This window comes from Chlorocebus sabaeus, chromosome 25 (genome assembly GCF_047675955.1).
Source record: "Chlorocebus sabaeus isolate Y175 chromosome 25, mChlSab1.0.hap1, whole genome shotgun sequence".
In the NCBI taxonomy this organism is placed as follows: Eukaryota; Metazoa; Chordata; class Mammalia; order Primates; family Cercopithecidae; genus Chlorocebus; species Chlorocebus sabaeus.
Window position 1 is genome coordinate 57,960,635 of NC_132928.1, and position 18,161 is coordinate 57,978,795.

General features: G+C 38.6%; 1 protein-coding gene across 4 annotated transcripts in view; it reads left to right on the forward strand.

Annotated features, from left to right (window-relative positions):
• The first annotated feature begins 29 nt into the window (after window positions 1–29).
• The window catches only part of VAMP4 (vesicle associated membrane protein 4), a 44,665-nt gene continuing 26,533 nt past the window's right edge, over window positions 30–18,161 (forward strand). For 2 of the 4 annotated variants that reach the window (XR_005236153.2, XM_007989515.3), the window contains exons 1-3: window positions 30–269; window positions 3,730–3,844; window positions 13,341–13,387. Coding sequence is in view for 3 of the 4 variants with exons in the window: in XM_007989515.3 (XP_007987706.2) it covers window positions 3,779–3,844; window positions 13,341–13,387 (113 nt within the window). In the remaining variant the exon portion in view is untranslated. Of the gene's footprint in view, window positions 270–2,437; window positions 2,593–3,729; window positions 3,845–13,340; window positions 13,388–18,161 lie in introns of those variants that run through there. The other 2 variants (XM_007989516.3, XM_073011794.1) reach the window with 2 other exon arrangements.

Below are 18,161 nucleotides of genomic sequence, written 5' to 3' on the forward strand. Positions count from 1 at the left end.
AGGCTAAGCGCGTTCGGCAGAATCGACTTCCTCGACTATCTCCGTGCCCTGGACCCGCCCTCTCCGCCTGGCGCCAGGCCGCCGAGCGCCGATCGGCTAGATGAGCGGAGGCGCTGCTGCGGCGCTGCGGCCGACGCCGGGTCTGCACCCACAGTCTCCCCCTCCCAGCTTTTTACCTCGGCTTCCCACTCCTTCCCCCGCCCGCCCAGCACCGCCCGCCCAGCACCGCTAGCCCGGGAGAGCTGCCGGGAGTTCCCCGGGAGCCTCAGGTACTGGCGCTGGCCTGTTCCCAGCGGGAGGGGCTGGTGTGAGGAGGAAGGAAACGAAGAAGATGCCCTGCCTTGCCGCCCCCCGACGTCCTAGTCGGGCTGGTCGGCCGGCCTCCGGCATCTAGGAAGGGACCCCGGAGTGGGAAAAGGCTGGGGCCCGGGGTGCCGTGAGGAAGGAAGATGAGGACAGGGGTGTGCGGACGGGGAGCAGTTGAGGAAGAGAAGAATTGGAATGGAGGGGAACTCTGGGTGATGGGAAGAAAACAGTGCCATGGATGGGGAAGGTTTGTTAAGAGTGGGATGCAGTCAGGAATGCCAGGGGGTACCGTGGGGCAGGAAGGGCCAGTGTTAGGATCAGATATATCCAGGGACGTGGCCTGGTGCGACAGATTGAGTGTGGGGGGTGAACGGAGCTGCCTGGAATTGTGTATTTAAAGGGCTCGGGAGAAAGAGCGCCAACCCTGCTGTGTTTATAATGACCGGAAGCGGGGGTGAATCGTTACACTTGACAGGTTTTGCAAGTGACATCTCCGGTCTGTGTCCATCCAAATCACTTTATTTCTGGGAAACTGCATCAAGCAAGACGGCTGATGACAGACAAGACGAGTCAGAAAGGGAATGGAGGCTGGGAAAAGGAGAACCTCTGCCCAGATTCAAAGCTGTTGACTAGATAACGTACTACTTACAAAAATGCATACATAGACATTTAAGTATATGCCGATGTATAAGAATCATACGGTGATGTGACTTTTTTAAGTGAATTTTATAGTGGTGGTGTATCCTCAATGTGGAAGTACATGATAGCTCTCTTATTTACATGTATACCTAGTCACAAACACCTGAATCCACATGTCTTTTTTGTAGGAGAAATCTTAGGCGGAGAAATCCTAGCCTACTTTCTGAGCATGATTTATTTCTACTAGTTGTTTGATACACATGTCATCAGTTACTAATAATCATCAGTTGCAAATAACATCAAAGTTCATCAAGGTAGCTAATTAATCTGCCTACTGCTTTGCTGATGGGCTTTCTATTTGTTGCACATGGTTTCTTGGGATTACGAGACCTGAATATGGGGTTTGCTTCTCCTTAAGATTGTAGTTTTACTGTATGTCTCATAAAGGCATTATATAAGTCAGCCTGTTGTTTGCTTTGAGATGTTGAGGGAGCCTCTTTGCAGGGGTTAAAATCTAAATACAGATATAGTTAAAAGCACAAGTTCTTCAGTAATTTGCCTTGTCATCTGTTTTTCCATGCATTCTGTTACATTTCTGCAAGAATTAAGTATTCTGAAATCAAAGTATGAGGAATAAAAGGGCCAGATGTATGTGACAGAATGACAGAAATATTGTGGAACCAAGAACTCAAGAGCTGTTAGGCAGCAAGAGTTTGGTTTTTGTTACAAGTGAATAATTTCTGATTTGGAAGCATTTCTTACTAAAGGAAAGTGTTTGTGTCCATTTGTTTTGACAAGCAGCTGACTTGAAATATTACTTTTATTTGGTTTGTGAAACCAGATTCTGGGATTATTCTTTTTTAAGTGTATATCATTAACCAACAAACTGATACCTAACTACACCTAATTTAAAGGGCTGTGTTTCTTCTTGTGGAGAAGGAAACAGGACTATTGGGTTGTTACCGGGAAGTGGGTCTTTCTAGAACAGAATTCTGTAAACCTGATGAGCAACTAATTGAAAAAATAGTTAAAACTGATAATGCACAGCCATTGATTAATTTAGGCCTGTATCTCTGCTGTTTCAATGAGTGTAGTGACTAACGTTATTGTTACTAAACTTTAGTTTTCTCCTAGTTTCTTGGTGCCTACTTCAAAGAAGGGTCATAAAGAGTAAAAGAAAATGCATGCGTATCACTGAGCACAGTGCCTAGCACACAGTATAACATTATTTCTGAGCTATCCTGAATTGCTGAGTATTCATCTACCATCTAGTCAAAAATACTGAAAATTCATTATTTGCATAGAACAACTTTTTCTCAAAAAAATTTTTAATATGTTGCATACACAAGCATTTTCCTGGAAAGTCACAATGCATATTAGCATATAACAGGATGTGAGTCATTCTGTGGCAAAGAAAACTAGTTTTGTTTAATCCAGTTGTTTTGATAGAAGAAAAATTGAGTTTCTCCTATTCTCTCTCAACACAGAATACTCCTGTGACCCCAAAAAGACTTCTCCTCACGAGCAAGCAGGCAGTTCTGCAGCAGGTTCTCCAGCTGGGTGTCAATTCGGATACTGTATACCTAGAGATAGCATCAGATCCTGCAGGTTGAGGACTTACTCCTACAAGATTCCCCCCAACTTCAGGTGCCAGTCACAAGTTCCAGGTTGTTTTACCTGTGCTTCCAACTGACTGGCTATAAATCGTAGTTCCCACAATCCCTTCCTTGTGTTCCATTTATTTGCTAGAGTGGCTCACAGAATTCAGAGAAACACTTTGTTTACTGGTTTATTATAAAGGATAGAGATCAACAGCCAGATGGAAGAGGTGCATAGGGCAAGGGGTACAGAGCTTCCGTGCCCTCTCCAGGTGTGCCACCGTCCAGGAACCCTCTACTTGTTCTGCTTTCGGGAAGCTCTCTGAACCCTGTCCTTTTTGGGTTTTATGGAGTCTTCATTAGTAGGCATGATTGATTACATCATTGCCCATTGGAAATCAGTTCAACCTGGAACCCTCCTCCCCTCCCAGGAAGCTAGGGGGTGGGGCTGAAAAGTCACAGTCTTATAATCATACCTAGGTTGTTCTGTGACCAGCCTCCATCTTGAATCTATCTGGGGGCTAAGCTACCAGTCATCTTACTAGCATACACAAGACACATCACTGCAGGGATTCCAAGGATATGTCAGGAAATGGGGATTAAAACCAAATATATATATATATATATTTTATAAATCACAATATCACACAGTACTTACCAAACTTACCCCTTTTTATGGAGTACCAATGGGACATTATAGTTTGCAGAATATTTTTGCATGTATTATCCAATTTGACCATCCCAACTCTGCCGAAGCCTGAAAATCACTATTTTACACATGAGGAAACTGAATCATTGTTTAAGCAGCCAACTAAAAGTGAGAGAAATAGACATGTTATCCTGTCTTCTGACTCCAACTTTAAATTGTAAAGCATTTAATGTCTCAGTGAGACATCTTCCCTCTACTCTCTGCTCTTTCATTTTATAAAAATCTATCTTAAGTCACTCATATCCTACACATGTTCTCTTAGGGCAATTACATCCATTTTGTCATAGTTTTAACTATTATGTGTTTGAGGTCTAGCATGGAGGCCCCATTCACTGGAATGGAACAAGTGAGAGGGGAGGAACTGAAGTCAGAAAAATGAGGGAGTCACCATTATACGGGGTCTTGTGTATATTGTTTTAAGTACTTTAGCTTATACCCCAAAGTCTCAAATCTGATGAAATTTTTTTTCTCTTTAAGGCAGTGATTATCCTGTTGAGAAGTAGAAAATACTTCGCAAGTAAAAAATATGCCTCCCAAGTTTAAGCGCCACCTCAATGATGATGATGTCACGGGTTCTGTGAAAAGTGAAAGGGTAAGTTCAGAATCTTAAGCTTTAAAAACAAAAGATTCAAAATATGTTTTCATTCCCTTTGTAAATAATAGAAAAAAACCATCTGGGCACGGTTGCTCATGCCTGCAGTCGCAGCACTTGGGACACTGCAGCAGAATAGCTTGAGCCCGGAAGTTCAAGACCATTTGGACAACCTAGGGAGACCCTGTCTCTACAAATATTTTTTTAAAAATTAGTGAGGCATGGTAGCACGCGCCTGTGGTTCCAGCTATTCGGGAGGCTAAGGCAGGAGGATCACCTGAGCCTGAGAGATAAAGGCTGTGGTGAACTGTGATCTGCACTCCAACCTGAGCAACAGAGCAAGACCCTGTCTCAAAAATTAATTAATTAATTAATAATAGGAAAATCAAAAGTTTATGACTATATTCTAATCCTAATTGTTTTCTTCATAGTAAATGTATTTAAAAACATGTTACTTAGATTGGTGACAACTGAATCCTACTTCTATTATTGATCAAATCATTATTCTCATAGCTTCTTTCTAGTTTTTGAAAGGGAGTTTTATACAAATACACAGTATCTTTTTAAGAACTTTGAAGCTGAATATATTTGGAATTTTTCAGATTTTAGAAAGTTAAGAACATATTATGTAACAGCATTTTTGGGGCCTGGACCAGTGCCTCCAAAAATATTAGTATTTCTCAGTGAAGTGTATATTTAGTTATACCTAACTAATGTAAATAAAGTATGTAAATAAACTAGCTAACATCAGTTCAGGTCAGAGTTTCCTCCAAAACCTTTTGATTTTCAGAAGCTTTTAGATTTTGGAATTCCAAATAAAGGTCTCCAGACCTGTAATTATCTTAGGTTCCAGAGTATCTTTCATATAATGCTTCAATTTCTAGTTTATTCCAGAACATTCTGTGCAAAGATACATGAATCTAGACATTATGCAGCATTTTGAAAGACATTTTATATGAATGTTGTAGGCAGATTACTTTTAGAATAAATACTCAATACATATTTATTGGGGGAAATAATTCACATTCTTATTTTTTTAATGCACCATTCTGAAGCCCTCCTTCCCTTCCTTCTTGCCTTGATTCATTCGACAAATATATATTGACCGCCTACTGTGTGCTAGGCACGGGGCTAAAAATTGGAAGACATAATCTGTGCCTTTGCAAAGCTTTTAGTCTGCTTTGTTTTACACGCTCTTTTTGGACAACCTCAGAACTTCATATTATCCACTCTGTCCACCATCTTATGACTTTTAGCCCTAAGTTTATTTTAGTACAACACAGGAAACGTTTTCTTCCCCTTAATCTAACCCTTTGTACAGCTTTTTGGGTTTTGTGTGTTTTTGATGGTTTGTTTTTATTTTTTGAGACCAGGGTCTCACTCTGTCGTTGAGGCTGAAGTGCAGTGGTGCAATCACGGCTCACTGCAGCCTCCACCTTTTGGGCTCAAGCTATCCTCCCACCCTAGCCTCCTGAGTAGCAAGGACTACAGGTGCATGATACCACACCCGGCTAGTTTTTGTTTTTCTTATAGAGATGGGGTCTTGTCGTGTTACTCAGGCTGGTCTCCAATTCCTCAGCTCAAGTGATCCATCTGCCTTGGCCTCCCAAAGTGCTGGAAAGTGCTGGGATTACAGACATTTGACACTGTCTCAGCCGGTTTTTTTTTTTTTTTTTTTTTTTTAATGGGGAATAGAATCCACCAATAGACTAATTGTTAGCAAGCTTTAAAAAATAAACTTTAAGGAGTCACCAATGATTTCCATGTTACCAAATCCAATTATTCCTTCTTTGCCATAATTTCAACTGCTTACCAGCATTTGGTGCAGTTTCAACAATTTTGGTCACCTATCTTTGCCTCCACGCCATGGTGAAACTCTTAGTGTCTGCTTGAGCTATTTTCCCATGCAAGGAATTGAGAAATGCCTTGAGGAAATAAACCAAGTCTGGGTGAACTGGGAAGGCTGTGGCAGAGAAAAGGCAGAGAATGATCAGGGATTGAGAAATCACTCACAGGGATAAGCCAAGGTCTCTTTCTTTATGTAATATCTTTCAAGATAAACCTCCAAGAAAAAGTGATTCAGAAAATTTGACATACCTGTGCTGGAATTCCATACACTGAAGAATTACTATCAAAAGCATGTCTTGGCCAGGCATGGTGGCTTACGCCTGTAATCCCAACACTTTGGGAGGCCGAGGCAGGCAGATCACGAGGTCAGGAGTTGGAGACCAGTCTGGCCAACATGGTGAAACCCGTCTCTACCAAAAATACAAAAATTAGTTGGGTGCAGTGGTGCATACCTATAATCCTAGCTACCCAGGAGGCTGAGGCAGGAGAATCGCTTGAATCTGGGAGGCAGAGGTTGCGCTGAGCTGAGATTGTGCCATTGCACTTCAGCCTGGGTGACAGAGTGAAATTCCATCTCAAAAAGGGAAAAAAAAAAAAGCATGTCTTTACAAAGCAGAAGGTTTGGAGAAATACTAAACCCATTCAGAGAATAAATGTCAGTTTGTTAAAGTAAATGATACCAATTGTGAACCTATAAAGGAATTCAGTGTAAAACAACACAGACTTGATGTGCATCCAGTACAAGCTGACTGAAAGCTCCTGATGAATATTCAGTGATCAGCGTGCACAAAATATGTTGAAATATTTTTTAAATCATCGGTTAGAATAATCTGAGCCTCTTTCTTATTGCCCCAAGGAAATTTTTAGTCACTTACCCAGAGATGCTTGCAAAGCATTAATATCCTGGAAGATGATCAATAAATGCTGACAGTTGATTGACAGATATGTCAGGTAAATACTTCAGTCCTGGACAGAGAGCCTCTAAGTCACATCTAACTTTGTGTAAGATGAAAACTGAAGTATGGAAATGTATGCAGTAAAATCACCTCTCGGAACTTGTTTGTAATTCATACAATCTATGTCAATTTTGAAAAATGTATGTAAAGCAGAGAAGGTTGTAGCCAAATTCAATGTATAGTATGCAAGAGTATATTATTTAATAATTTTAATTGGTGCAAATCTCATTAATTTTATAGTTTTATTTTTACATGATTTCTAACTTAAACTATTTATATTTCCTGAGTTCCCCTGTGTTTCTTTCTCACGATCACTGCTGAATGTAAATTTGTTGTTCACTTAATGGAATCACTGTTAAGGGCATATTCACTTGAATACGATTGCTTTTTAAAAATCAAGTCCAGGAGTGATATACCAGTAGCACAGTCTCATGGCATATTGGTCATAATCCTGAGAAAATATTGACAAAATTATTATTTGTAGATATGAAATACCAGTTTAATATGTGTGGAAATCAGATTAAATAAATAGTACATAAAGTCCCCCCTAATAACAAGGTCAGGAAAAAATTACTTCAAGAAAAACAATAGTAAACCTTAAATTAAAAAAAAATACAAATAAATAAGCTTTATGAATATATTTTTAAATTTAAAATGTACTGTCTCAATAAATTCCACTGCTGAGACTGTAATTGTATCACTTTCTCCTTACATTCTTCATTGATTACTAGTATATTAGATACCAGAACTGAATAAAATTGACTGGTTAAAGAGAATTCCTTTTTGATGTTTATTATATTACGAAGTTTGGTAACTGATTGGTTCGAATAATATATAAATTACTTTTAAAACCTTTTAAAAGTTTTGTTCCTCTTTCCTATTATACTTTTTTGGTAACAGCTTTATTGAGATAAAAGTCACATACCCATTTAAAGTGTACAATTCAGTGAGTTTTATTATACTCACAGAGTTGTGCAACAGTCACCACAATCAATTTTAGGATATTTTCATTAGCCCAAAAAGAAATGCTGTGCCCTTTAGCAGTCATCTCCCATTTTCTTTATCCCCTCAACCTCTAAGCAACTGCAGACCTATAGATATGTCTATTCTGGATGTTTTCTATAAATGGAATCATATAACATATAGCCTTTTGTGACTGGCTTCTTTGACTTAGCATAATGTTTTTAAGATTCATCAATGTTGTAGTGCATATCAGTGCTTCATTCTTTTCTTTTTTTCTTTTTTTTTTGAGACGGAGTCTCCCTCTGTTGCACAGGCTGGAGTCCAATGGTGTGATCTTGACTCACTGCAACCTCCACCTCCTGAGTTCAAGCAATTTTCCTGCCTCAGCCTCCCAAGTAGCTGGGATTACAGGCATGCACCACCATGCCCAGCTAATTTTTGTATTTTTAGTAGAGATGGGGTTCCACCATATTGGCCAGGCTAGTCTCGAACTCCTGACCTCAGGTGATTCGCCCACCTCGGCCTCCAGAAGTGCTGGGAGGCCTTCATTCCTTTTTATTGCTAAGTAATATTCCCTTATATTGATATAACACATTTGGTTTACCCATTTATCAGTTCATAGATATTTGGGTTTTTTCCTACTTTTGGCTATTTTGAATACTGCTACTATGAACATTAGCATACAAGTTTTTGTTTGAGCATGTTTTTATTTCTCTTGGTATATACCTAAGGTAGAATTGCTGAGTATTGTAGTAACTCTCTGTTCAGCCTTTTGAAGAACTGCCCAGCTGTTTTCCAAAGTGGTTGTACAATTTTTACATTCTCACCAGCAATGTATGACGGTTCCGATTTCTCCACATCCTCACCAACACTTATTATTATCTGCCTAGTGGGTATGAAATATTATCTCATTGTGTTCTATTATTCTTTTTTGACACTGTATCCCTAGCACTTGTGTTTATTGAATGAATATATGAAAAGGCATTGGTTTTCATGTGTGTTTCTCAGTGTACAATTATAGTAAACATACCTTATCTTTAGTATTATTATCCTCTAAACCAAATAAATTATTACTGTTATTATTATTTTGAGACAGAGTCTGGCTCTGTCATCCAGGCTGGAATGCAGTGGCACGATCATGGCTCACTGCAGCCTCCTCCTGGGCTCAAGCAGTCCCCCCAAGTAGCCTCCAGAGTAGCTGGAACTACAGGCATACACCACCACGCCTAATTTTTTTTTTTTTTTTTTTTGATAGAGATGGGGTTTCACTACACTGCCCAGGCTGGTTTCAAACTCTGGGGCTCAAGTGATGCTCCCTCCTCATCTTCCCAAAGTGCCGGGATTACAGGTGTGAGCCACCATGCCCGGCCGTAAACCAAATAAATTATATTATAAATGTAATGCTTGTCTGTTGCTTGTTGGCTGGAATATTACTCAAGAAATACTTATTTTAAAAATGACCTAATGCATTTCCTTGAATATTAATTGGTTTTGAACATTTCATGTGGTCATTGGCCATTTCTTCTATTGGGTATTATCTATTTCTATTCTTTGTTTTTCTATAATGTCTCTTTTTCTTACTAGCTTGTCAAAGCTTTTTATATAATACAGACATCAGGTCTTTTGTCTTAAAGTATATGGCAGATGTTTTTTCCCAGTCTGTTGCTTGTTTTTTAACCTTGTTTTTGATTTCTTATGTTCAAGTTTCAAATTTTTATGTAATCAAATATGTTAATCTTTTTCTTTCAGATTTCTGGAGTTATGTGTTTTTTAGGAATAACTTACCCCATCTTAAAAGTTAAATATTTATTTTATATATTTTCAATCTTTGTGATTTCATAACAAAATATATCTAAAGTCCCATTTTCCTTTAAGTACTGCTGTGGCCATACTCTGCAGATTTTGACCTGTGATCTTCCCAGTGTCTTTCATTTCAAAATAATCTAATTTTATTTACATTTTAACATAAGAGTTCATGAGAAGAGTGTTTTTTGTTTTTTTGTGAGGTTTTTTGCTACAGGGTCTCGTTTTGTCACCCAAGTTGGAGTGCAGTGGCATGATCATAGCTCACTGTAACCTCAAATTCCTGGGCTCAAAAGATCCTCCCATCTCAGCCTACTGAATAGCTAGGACTACAGGCATGAGCCACCATGCCTGGCTAATTTTTTTTTTTTTTTTCATAGAGACACGGTCTTGCTATGTTGCCCATGCTGGTCTTGAACTCCTGGGCCCAAGCAATCCCCCTACTTTGGCCTCCCAGAGTGCTGGGATTACAGGTGTGAGCCACTGCACCCAGCTGAGAAGAGTGTTTTTAAACTTCCTTTTTCCATCGCATTATGGTCAGAGAATATGACCTGCGTAATTTCTATTTTTTGGATTTTATTAAATGTCATTTATGGCTTACCCATAAAGGAAAACAAAATAAGATTTGCTGTTTAGTTTCAAAGTTCTAGTTTTTTTTGTATTTGGCCTCTCCATCTGTGAAGGTTATGTTAAATCCTTCCTATGATTTTGATGTAACTGTTACTTGTTAGCTGGAATATTACTCAAGAAATACTTATTTAAAAAATGACCTAATGCATTTCCTTGAATATTAATTGGTTTTGAACATTTCATGTGGTCATTGGCCATTTCTTCTATTGGGTATTATCGATTTCTATTCTTTGTTTTTCTATAATGTCTCTTTTTCTTACTAGCTTCCTCATAATTTGCGCAGCTTTTGTTTTAGATATTTTAAGCTATATTATTAGGTATTTAAACATTCGTTGCTATTAAATCTTCTTGATGGATTGTACATTTTATTATTGTAAAATCATCTTATTTGATTGTTTAATACTTTGTCCTAAAATTCCTCTTTATATTGCTAACTGTAACAGTCTTTTTGTTAGAATTTGCTGATGTATGTTTTCTACCCCTGCTTTTCCCCATCCTTTATTCGATATTTGTTTTAGATGAATTTCTTGCAAACAGATATTGGCTAGAATTTTTTTGAACCCTGATTACATATAGTTTTTGTTATTCAATGGGGACATTCAAACCAGTCACACTTGTTGTGAATAACTAACACACTCGGACTTTTTCTGTGCCAGCCAGCTAGTCCTGCAGCAGTGAATGCTCTTCACCCCGATCTGTGGCTGGCTCTTTGTTATTTGGATCTCAGCTTCAATTTCACCTCTTCAGAGTGATTTTTTATGACAGCCTAATCTCACATAGTCACCCCATCACTTTCCGTCCCATCACTGTTTTAATTCTCTGCGTAGCATTTGTCGCAATCTTGTTTTTCTGTGAGAGCTCAGACTTTGTTTTGTTCAAAACCAGTGCTTAGTACTTAGAACAGTGCACACAGAAGCACGTAAAAGATGCCCAAAAATACTTGTTAAATGAATATTGAATACATTCTTCTTTCATTTTTTTCACTCTTTAGTATATGTCATATATTATACGTAGATATACTGATATTCATTGTATTTCTTATATTTTCCTTTTCCCGTATGCCTTTTATGCTAGATTCTCTTATGCCTTCCCTTATGCTAGATTGATTATTTTCACTCATCTTCCTCCTTGCCCCCAGAACCACCATATCTAAACCAGTTTAGATATTTTACTCCCTTCCCCCTCCTTCCCTCTCTCTTTTGTTACTAACTTTATATTTTAATGGTAGTATTAATCTGTGTTCTCTGTCAACATAGCAAAAACTAAGCCCCTTCCCTTGTTTTACTTTTTAATTCTAGTCCTGTTCCCGCTTCCTCCATTCCACTCCTCGTCAAGATGACCATATTGGCAATGCTTTCACTTCCTCACTTCACTCTCCCACTCCCAGCTTCTGGGCTTTGTTGGAAAAGTTTTAGATTCTTTTTAAGCTTTTCTGTATAATACGTATTTTTTTCAAAAGCTTTAACTTACTGTTTACAGTCACATTATCATCAACTGTTTAGATTTGGCCACACATTGTATTAGATTCGTTGATCGCATCATCCATCTCAGTCTTAAGGTCTTTGTTTTGATTTCATTTTCTTTTTGGCTGCTGTAATTCCTTGAGGAATTTCCTCAGAAAAAGTACATGGGTAGTGTATTAATTTCCCATTGCTGCTGCTACAAATTACCACAGACTTGAAACAACATAAATTTATTGTCTTATGGTTCTGGTGACCAGAGGTCTAAAATGAGCTTATGGGGCTAAAATCAAGGTGCCAGTAGGGCTGTGTTCTTTCTGGAGGCTTTAGGGAAGAAACTGTTCTTTTGCTTTTCCTAGCTCCTAGAGGCTGTTTACCTTTTTAGGCTCATGCCCCTTCCTGTGTCTTCAAAACCATCAGTGTAATGTCTGTCTGTCTCTCTCTCTCTCTCTCTCTCTTCTCTGCATTGGGCCCATATGAATAATTCATAATGATCTTTTCTTCTCAAGATCCGTAATCACATCTGCAAAGTCCCTTTTACCATTCAAGGTAACACATTCACAGGTTTTGGTGATTATATTAGCCAGGCGTGGTGGCACGCACCTGTAGTCCCAGCTACTTGGGAGGCTAAAGCAGGAGAATCGCTTGAACCCGGGAGGTGGAGGTTGCAGTGAGCCGAGATTGCACCACTGCACTCCAGCCTATGCGACAGAGCAAGACTCCATCTCAAACAAAACAAAACAAAAAAACAGGTTTTCGTAATTAGGAAATGAACATCTTTGGGAGCTATTATTCCGCCTACAACAAGTGGTACAGTTTGAGCATCCCTAATCTGAAAATCCAAAATGCTCCCAAATCTGAAACTTTTTAAGTACCAGCATGATGCTACAATGGAATATTCCACACCTGACCTTATGTGATGGGTTGCAGTCAAAACGCAGTCAAAATTTTGTTTCATGCACAAAGGTATTAAAAAATATTGTGTAAAATTACCTTTAGGCCATGTATATAAGGTGTATTTGAAACTCAAGGTCTTTATGAAGCATGATGAATTTTGTGTTGAGACTTCGGTCCCATCCCCAAGATGTTTCCTTATATATATGCAAATATTCTAAAATCCAAAATTTGAAATACTTCTGGTCCCAAGCATTTAGGATGAGGGATCCTTGTATACTATTTGAGCTCTTGTGTGTCTGAAAAGGTCTGGGTTTTGCTCTTCTTAGCCACCTTTTGGACTTTAGACCCACCCTTTTTGGGGAGAAGGTGAGACCGTCCTCATTTTAAGGAAAATTGTTGTATGTTGTAAAAGTAAGGTTGCTTTTGTTTGGAAGTTCAGATTTGTTTAGGGGGCTGTTTGTGGGTAGAGTAGCTAAAAAGTAGAACATGCCCATTTTAAAGCACTTGTCCTCAGCTCCAAACTATCCCTCTATACTCTTCTCTGATGCTGCAATTGGAATCCACAAATTATATTTCTTCTTTCCACCTGGCTCCCTAAGTTCTGCCAATAGACAGACACTGGCAGTCAGAAGGAAGGAGAGGGGACTTGCTCCCTCCTGACTACCTGCAGTTCCTCACTCCCATACCAGCTTCAGTGACCTTTCTACCTTTTTTAGTCAGTTATAGGATTCTATAATTATGAGCATTTTCTTTGCAAAGTCTATAAATGTTGTCCCACATCTTCTAGCTTCCAGTGAAGGATATGTAATTACTTTTCCCTCTTTATGGACACTTGGAGTTGAGATATTTCACTAGTATAGGACTTATTTCATTACTCCTCTGTGGCATTTTGTAAGCCCTCTGAATCTAAAAACTCAAGTCTTTTTGTTTTTTTGACAGAGAAATCTTTTGGAAGATGAATCAGATGAAGAAGAGGACTTTTTTCTGTAAGTCTTTTTTACAGCTTTATTAGGGTGTAATTGACATATAATACATGCATATATCTAAAGTATACTGTATACATTTTGACAGACATACAGTAGTCTCCCTTATACCTGAGAGATGCATTCCAAGATCCCCCAGTGGATATGTGAAAACACAGAGTAGTAAACCATATATATATATGTATGTGTATATATACATACATATATGTTTTTTCCTATACATACATACCTATCATAAAGTTTAATTTATAAATTAGGCACTGTAAGAGATTAACAGCAAAAGCTAATAATATAACACTTATAACAATATACTATAATAAAACTTTTGTACATATGGTCTCTGTCTGTCTCTCTCAAAATATCATCCTATGCTCACCTTTCTTCTTGTGATGATGTGAGATAATAAAATGCCTACATGATAAGATGAAGTGAGGTGAAGGATATAGACATTATGACATAACATTAGGTACTGTTGGCCTCTGATGATATGTCAGAAGAAGAATCATCTATTTAGGTGGTCTTGGATCATGAAGCCAAGAAGATGTTGATAACTAAAGGGATGAGTAGCATATACAATGTGGATATGCAGGACAAAGGGGTGATTCACATTTCAGGTGGGACAAAGCAGGGCAACTTGAGGTTTCATCATGCTACTCGGAATGGTGCACAATTTAAAACTTACAAATTGTTTATTTCTGGAATTTTCCATTTAATATTTTCAGACTGCAGTTGACCATGGGTAACTGAAACTGTGGAAAGCAAAACCATGGGTGAGGGAGAGCTTACTGTACTGTATACCTGTGACATCATCACCAAAATCAAATAATGAACCATCTGTCGCCCTGCAGATTTCCTCAAAACCCTTCGTAATCCGTTGCTGTCGCAGTCCCTAGGCAACCAGTGCTCTGCTTTCTGTCACCGTAGTTTGTATTTTCTAAAATTTTTTATAAATGAAATCATGTAGTATGCCCCCTTTTTAAAACCTGGCTTTATTCAGCATGGTTTTTGAGATTCATCCATGTGTTAATAGTTGGGTTTTTAATTTTCTGAGTAGTATTCCATTGTATGATGCTGCGGTTTGTTTAGGCAGTCACTTGTGTGTGGATTTTTGGGTTGTTTCTACTATTTGGCTTTTACATATAAAGCTGTTAACAAACATTTGTGTGCAGGTTTTTGTGTGGATATATGCTATTATTTCTCTTGGAAATAAAAATACCTAGGAGTAGAATGGCTGGTGTAAGTTTACAATTGTTTTCCAAAGTGGTTGTACCATTTTATATTGTCACCAGCATTGTATGAGAATTCCAGTTGCTCCATATCCTCATCAACACTACGTATGGTCAGTCTTCTTCAGTCTTTTTCGTTCTAGCCATTCTAGTGGGTGTGTAGTGGTATCTTGTTGTGGTTTTAATTTGCTTTTCCTTAATGACATATGATGTTGAATATGTTAGTGTGCTTGTTTTTCACCCTCATACCTTCTTTGGTGAAGTATGTGTTCAAATCTTGCCCATTTTAAACTTTTTCTCATTGAGTTTTTTTTTGCTTTTTATTTTTATTTTATTTATTATTTTTTTTTTTGAGGCAAGGTATTACTCTTGCTTAGATTGGTGGAGTGTCCTGGCGCAGTCTTGGCTCACCGCAGCTTCAAACTCCTGGACTCAAATGATTTTCTCGCCTCAGCCTCCCAAGTAGCTGGGACTATGGGTATGTGCCATCACACCCAACTATTTATTATATTTATTTATATTTTGCAGAGATTAGGTCTCACTTTGTTTTCCAGGCTGGTCTCAAACTCCTGGCCTCAATTGATCCTCCCACCTCAGCCTCCTAAAGTGCTGGGATTACAGGGATGAGCCACTATGCCTGGCCAAGAGGTTTTATACAAGATACAAGTTTTCTGTCAGATACATGTTCTGTAAATATTTACTACAAATCTATAACTTAACCTTTTCATTTTGTAATAGTAGCTTTTGAAGATTAAAATTTTGATTTTGATGGCATCAGTTTATTGATTTTTTTTCCTATTGTTTTTGCTATTTTTTTCATATACAAGAACTCTTTCCCCAACTCAAAGTCACTAAGATTTTTACCTGTATTTTCTTCTAGGAGTTTTATAGTTTCGATTTTTACATTTAGGCCTACAATCCCTTTTAAGTTAATTTTTGTATATATTTGAGGTAAGGATGAAACTGGGAGAATATGGCCATCCAGCTGTTTCATTGTAATTTGATAAAAAGATCATCCTTTCCCCACTGAATTACCTTAGCATCTCATAAAAAATTAGTTGAACTGATCAATCCTTTGTAGTTATGGAAAGAGTTCTCGAACAGGTCTAGGTTTACATTTGTCAAGTCAGGAAGGACAACGTTGTGGGAGTTTTCTCTGGGGATTGATGTAGAGAGAAATATGCGTGAGAGGAAACATTTACCTCTTACTTTGTTAAAATACTGTAACTTGGCAGTGGCTCACGCCTGTAATCCCAGCTCTTTGGCAGGCCAAGGCAGGTGGATCACAAGGTCAGGAGTTCAAGACCAGCCTGGCCAACATAGTGAAACCCCGTCTCTACTAAAAATACAAAAATTAGCCAGGTATGGTGGCTCGTGCCTATAGTCCCACTTACTTGGGAGACTGAGGCAGGAGAATCGCTTGAACCCAGGAGTTGGAGGTTGCAGTGAGCCGAGATTGCACCACTGCACTCCAGCTTTGGCAACAGAGTGACACTTCATCTCAAAAAAAAAAAAAAAAAAAAAAAAAAAAAATTGTGACTTCTTTTATTGAGGCTGGGTTTTTTTCCAAATGAAAACATTTTATAAAAATTAACAGAAACCTGGCCAGGCACAGTGGCTCGTGCCTGTAATCGCAGCACTTTGGGAGACTGGAGGCAGGCAGATCACCTGAGGTCAGGAGTTCGAGACCAGCCTGGCCAACACAGTGAAACATCTCTGCTAAAAATACAAAAATTAGCCAGGCATGGCGGTGTGCACCTGTAAATCCTAGCTACTCAGGAGGCTAAGGCAGGAGAATCACTTGAACCTGAGAGGCGGAGGTTGCAGTGAGCCAAGATCGCAACACTGCATTCTAGCCTGGGTGACAGAGAAAAAGACTCCATCTAAAAAATAAAAAAATTTTTAAAAAAAGAGGAAACCCGCGAAGCAATGAAGAAAGAGCTTACAGGATAGATAGCAACAAATCTAGTAACAGAAAATAGTATCATTTTTGGCAGAATGTCAGATAATGTGGGGAGATAATTTTCTTTTTATTTATTTATTAATTTATTTTATTATACTTTTAAGTTCTAGGGTACGTGTGCACAACGTGCAGGTTTGTTACATATGTATACATGTGCCATGTTGGTGTGCTGCACCCATTAACTCGTTATTTACATTAGGTGTATCTCCTAATGCTATCCCTCCCTCCTCCCCCCTCCCCACAATAGGCCCCGGTGTGTGATGTTCCCCTTCCTGTGTCCAAGTGTTCTCATTGTTCAGTTCCCATCTATGAGTGAGAACATGCGGTGTTTGGTTTTCTGTTCTTGTGATAGTTTGCTGAGAATGATGGTTTCCAACTGCATCCATGTCCCTACAAAGGACACAAACTCATCCCTTTTATGGCTGCATAGTATTCCATGGTGTACATGTGCCACATTTTCTTAATCCAGTCTGTCACTGATGGACATCTGGGTTGATTCCAAGTCTTTGCTATTGTGAATAGTGCTGCAATAAACATACGTGTGCATGTGTCTTTATAGCAGCATGATTTATAACCCTTTGGGTATATACCCAGTAATGGGATGGCTGGGTCAAATGGTATTTCTAGTTCTAGATCCTTGAGGAATCGCCACACTGTTTTCCACAATGGTTGAACTAGTTTACAGTCCCACCAGCAGTGTAAAAGTGTTCCTATTTCTCCACATCCTCTCCAGCACCTGTTGTTTCCTGACTTTTTAATGATTGCCATTCTAACTGGGGTGAGATGGTATCTCATTGTGGTTTTGATTTGCATTTCTCTGATGGCCAGTGATGATGAGCATTTTTTCATGTGTCTGTTGGTTGTATGAATGTCTTCTTTTGAGAACTGTCTGTTCATATCCTTTGCTTACTTTTTGATGGGGTTGTTTGTTTTTTTCTTGTAAATTTGATTGAGTTCTTTATAGGTTCTGGATATTAGCCCTTTGTCAGATGAGTAGATTGCAAAATTTTTCTCCCATTCTGTAGGTTGCCTGTTCACTCTGATGGTAGTTTCTTTTGCTGTGCAGAAGCTCTTTAGTTTAATTAGATCCCATTTGTCAATTTTGGCTTTTGTTGCCATTGCTTTTGGTGTTTTAGTCATGAAGTCCTTGCCCATGCCTATGTCCTGAATGGTATTACCTAGGTTTTCTTCTAGGGTTTTTATGGTTTTAGATCTAACATTTAAGTCTCTAATCCATCTTGAATTAATTTTCATATAAGGAGTAAGGAAAGGATCCTGTTTCAGCTTTCTACATATGCCTAGCCAGTTTTCCCAGCACCATTTATTAAATAGGGAATCCTTTCCCCATTTCTTGTTTTTGTCAGGTTTATCAAAGATCAGATGGCTGTTGATGTGTGGCAATATGGGTGACAAGATTTCTCTAGAGTCGTGCGAATTGCCTACAATGCTACTTGTGGTGCAAAGCCTTAGATTAGAGCAGTAGCTATCTCTCAAAAGGGAACTCAGTTTTTTAAATTTTTTAAATTGTTTGCTGATTGATTGACTGACTGAGACAGGGTCTCATTATGTTGGCCAGGATGGTCTTGAA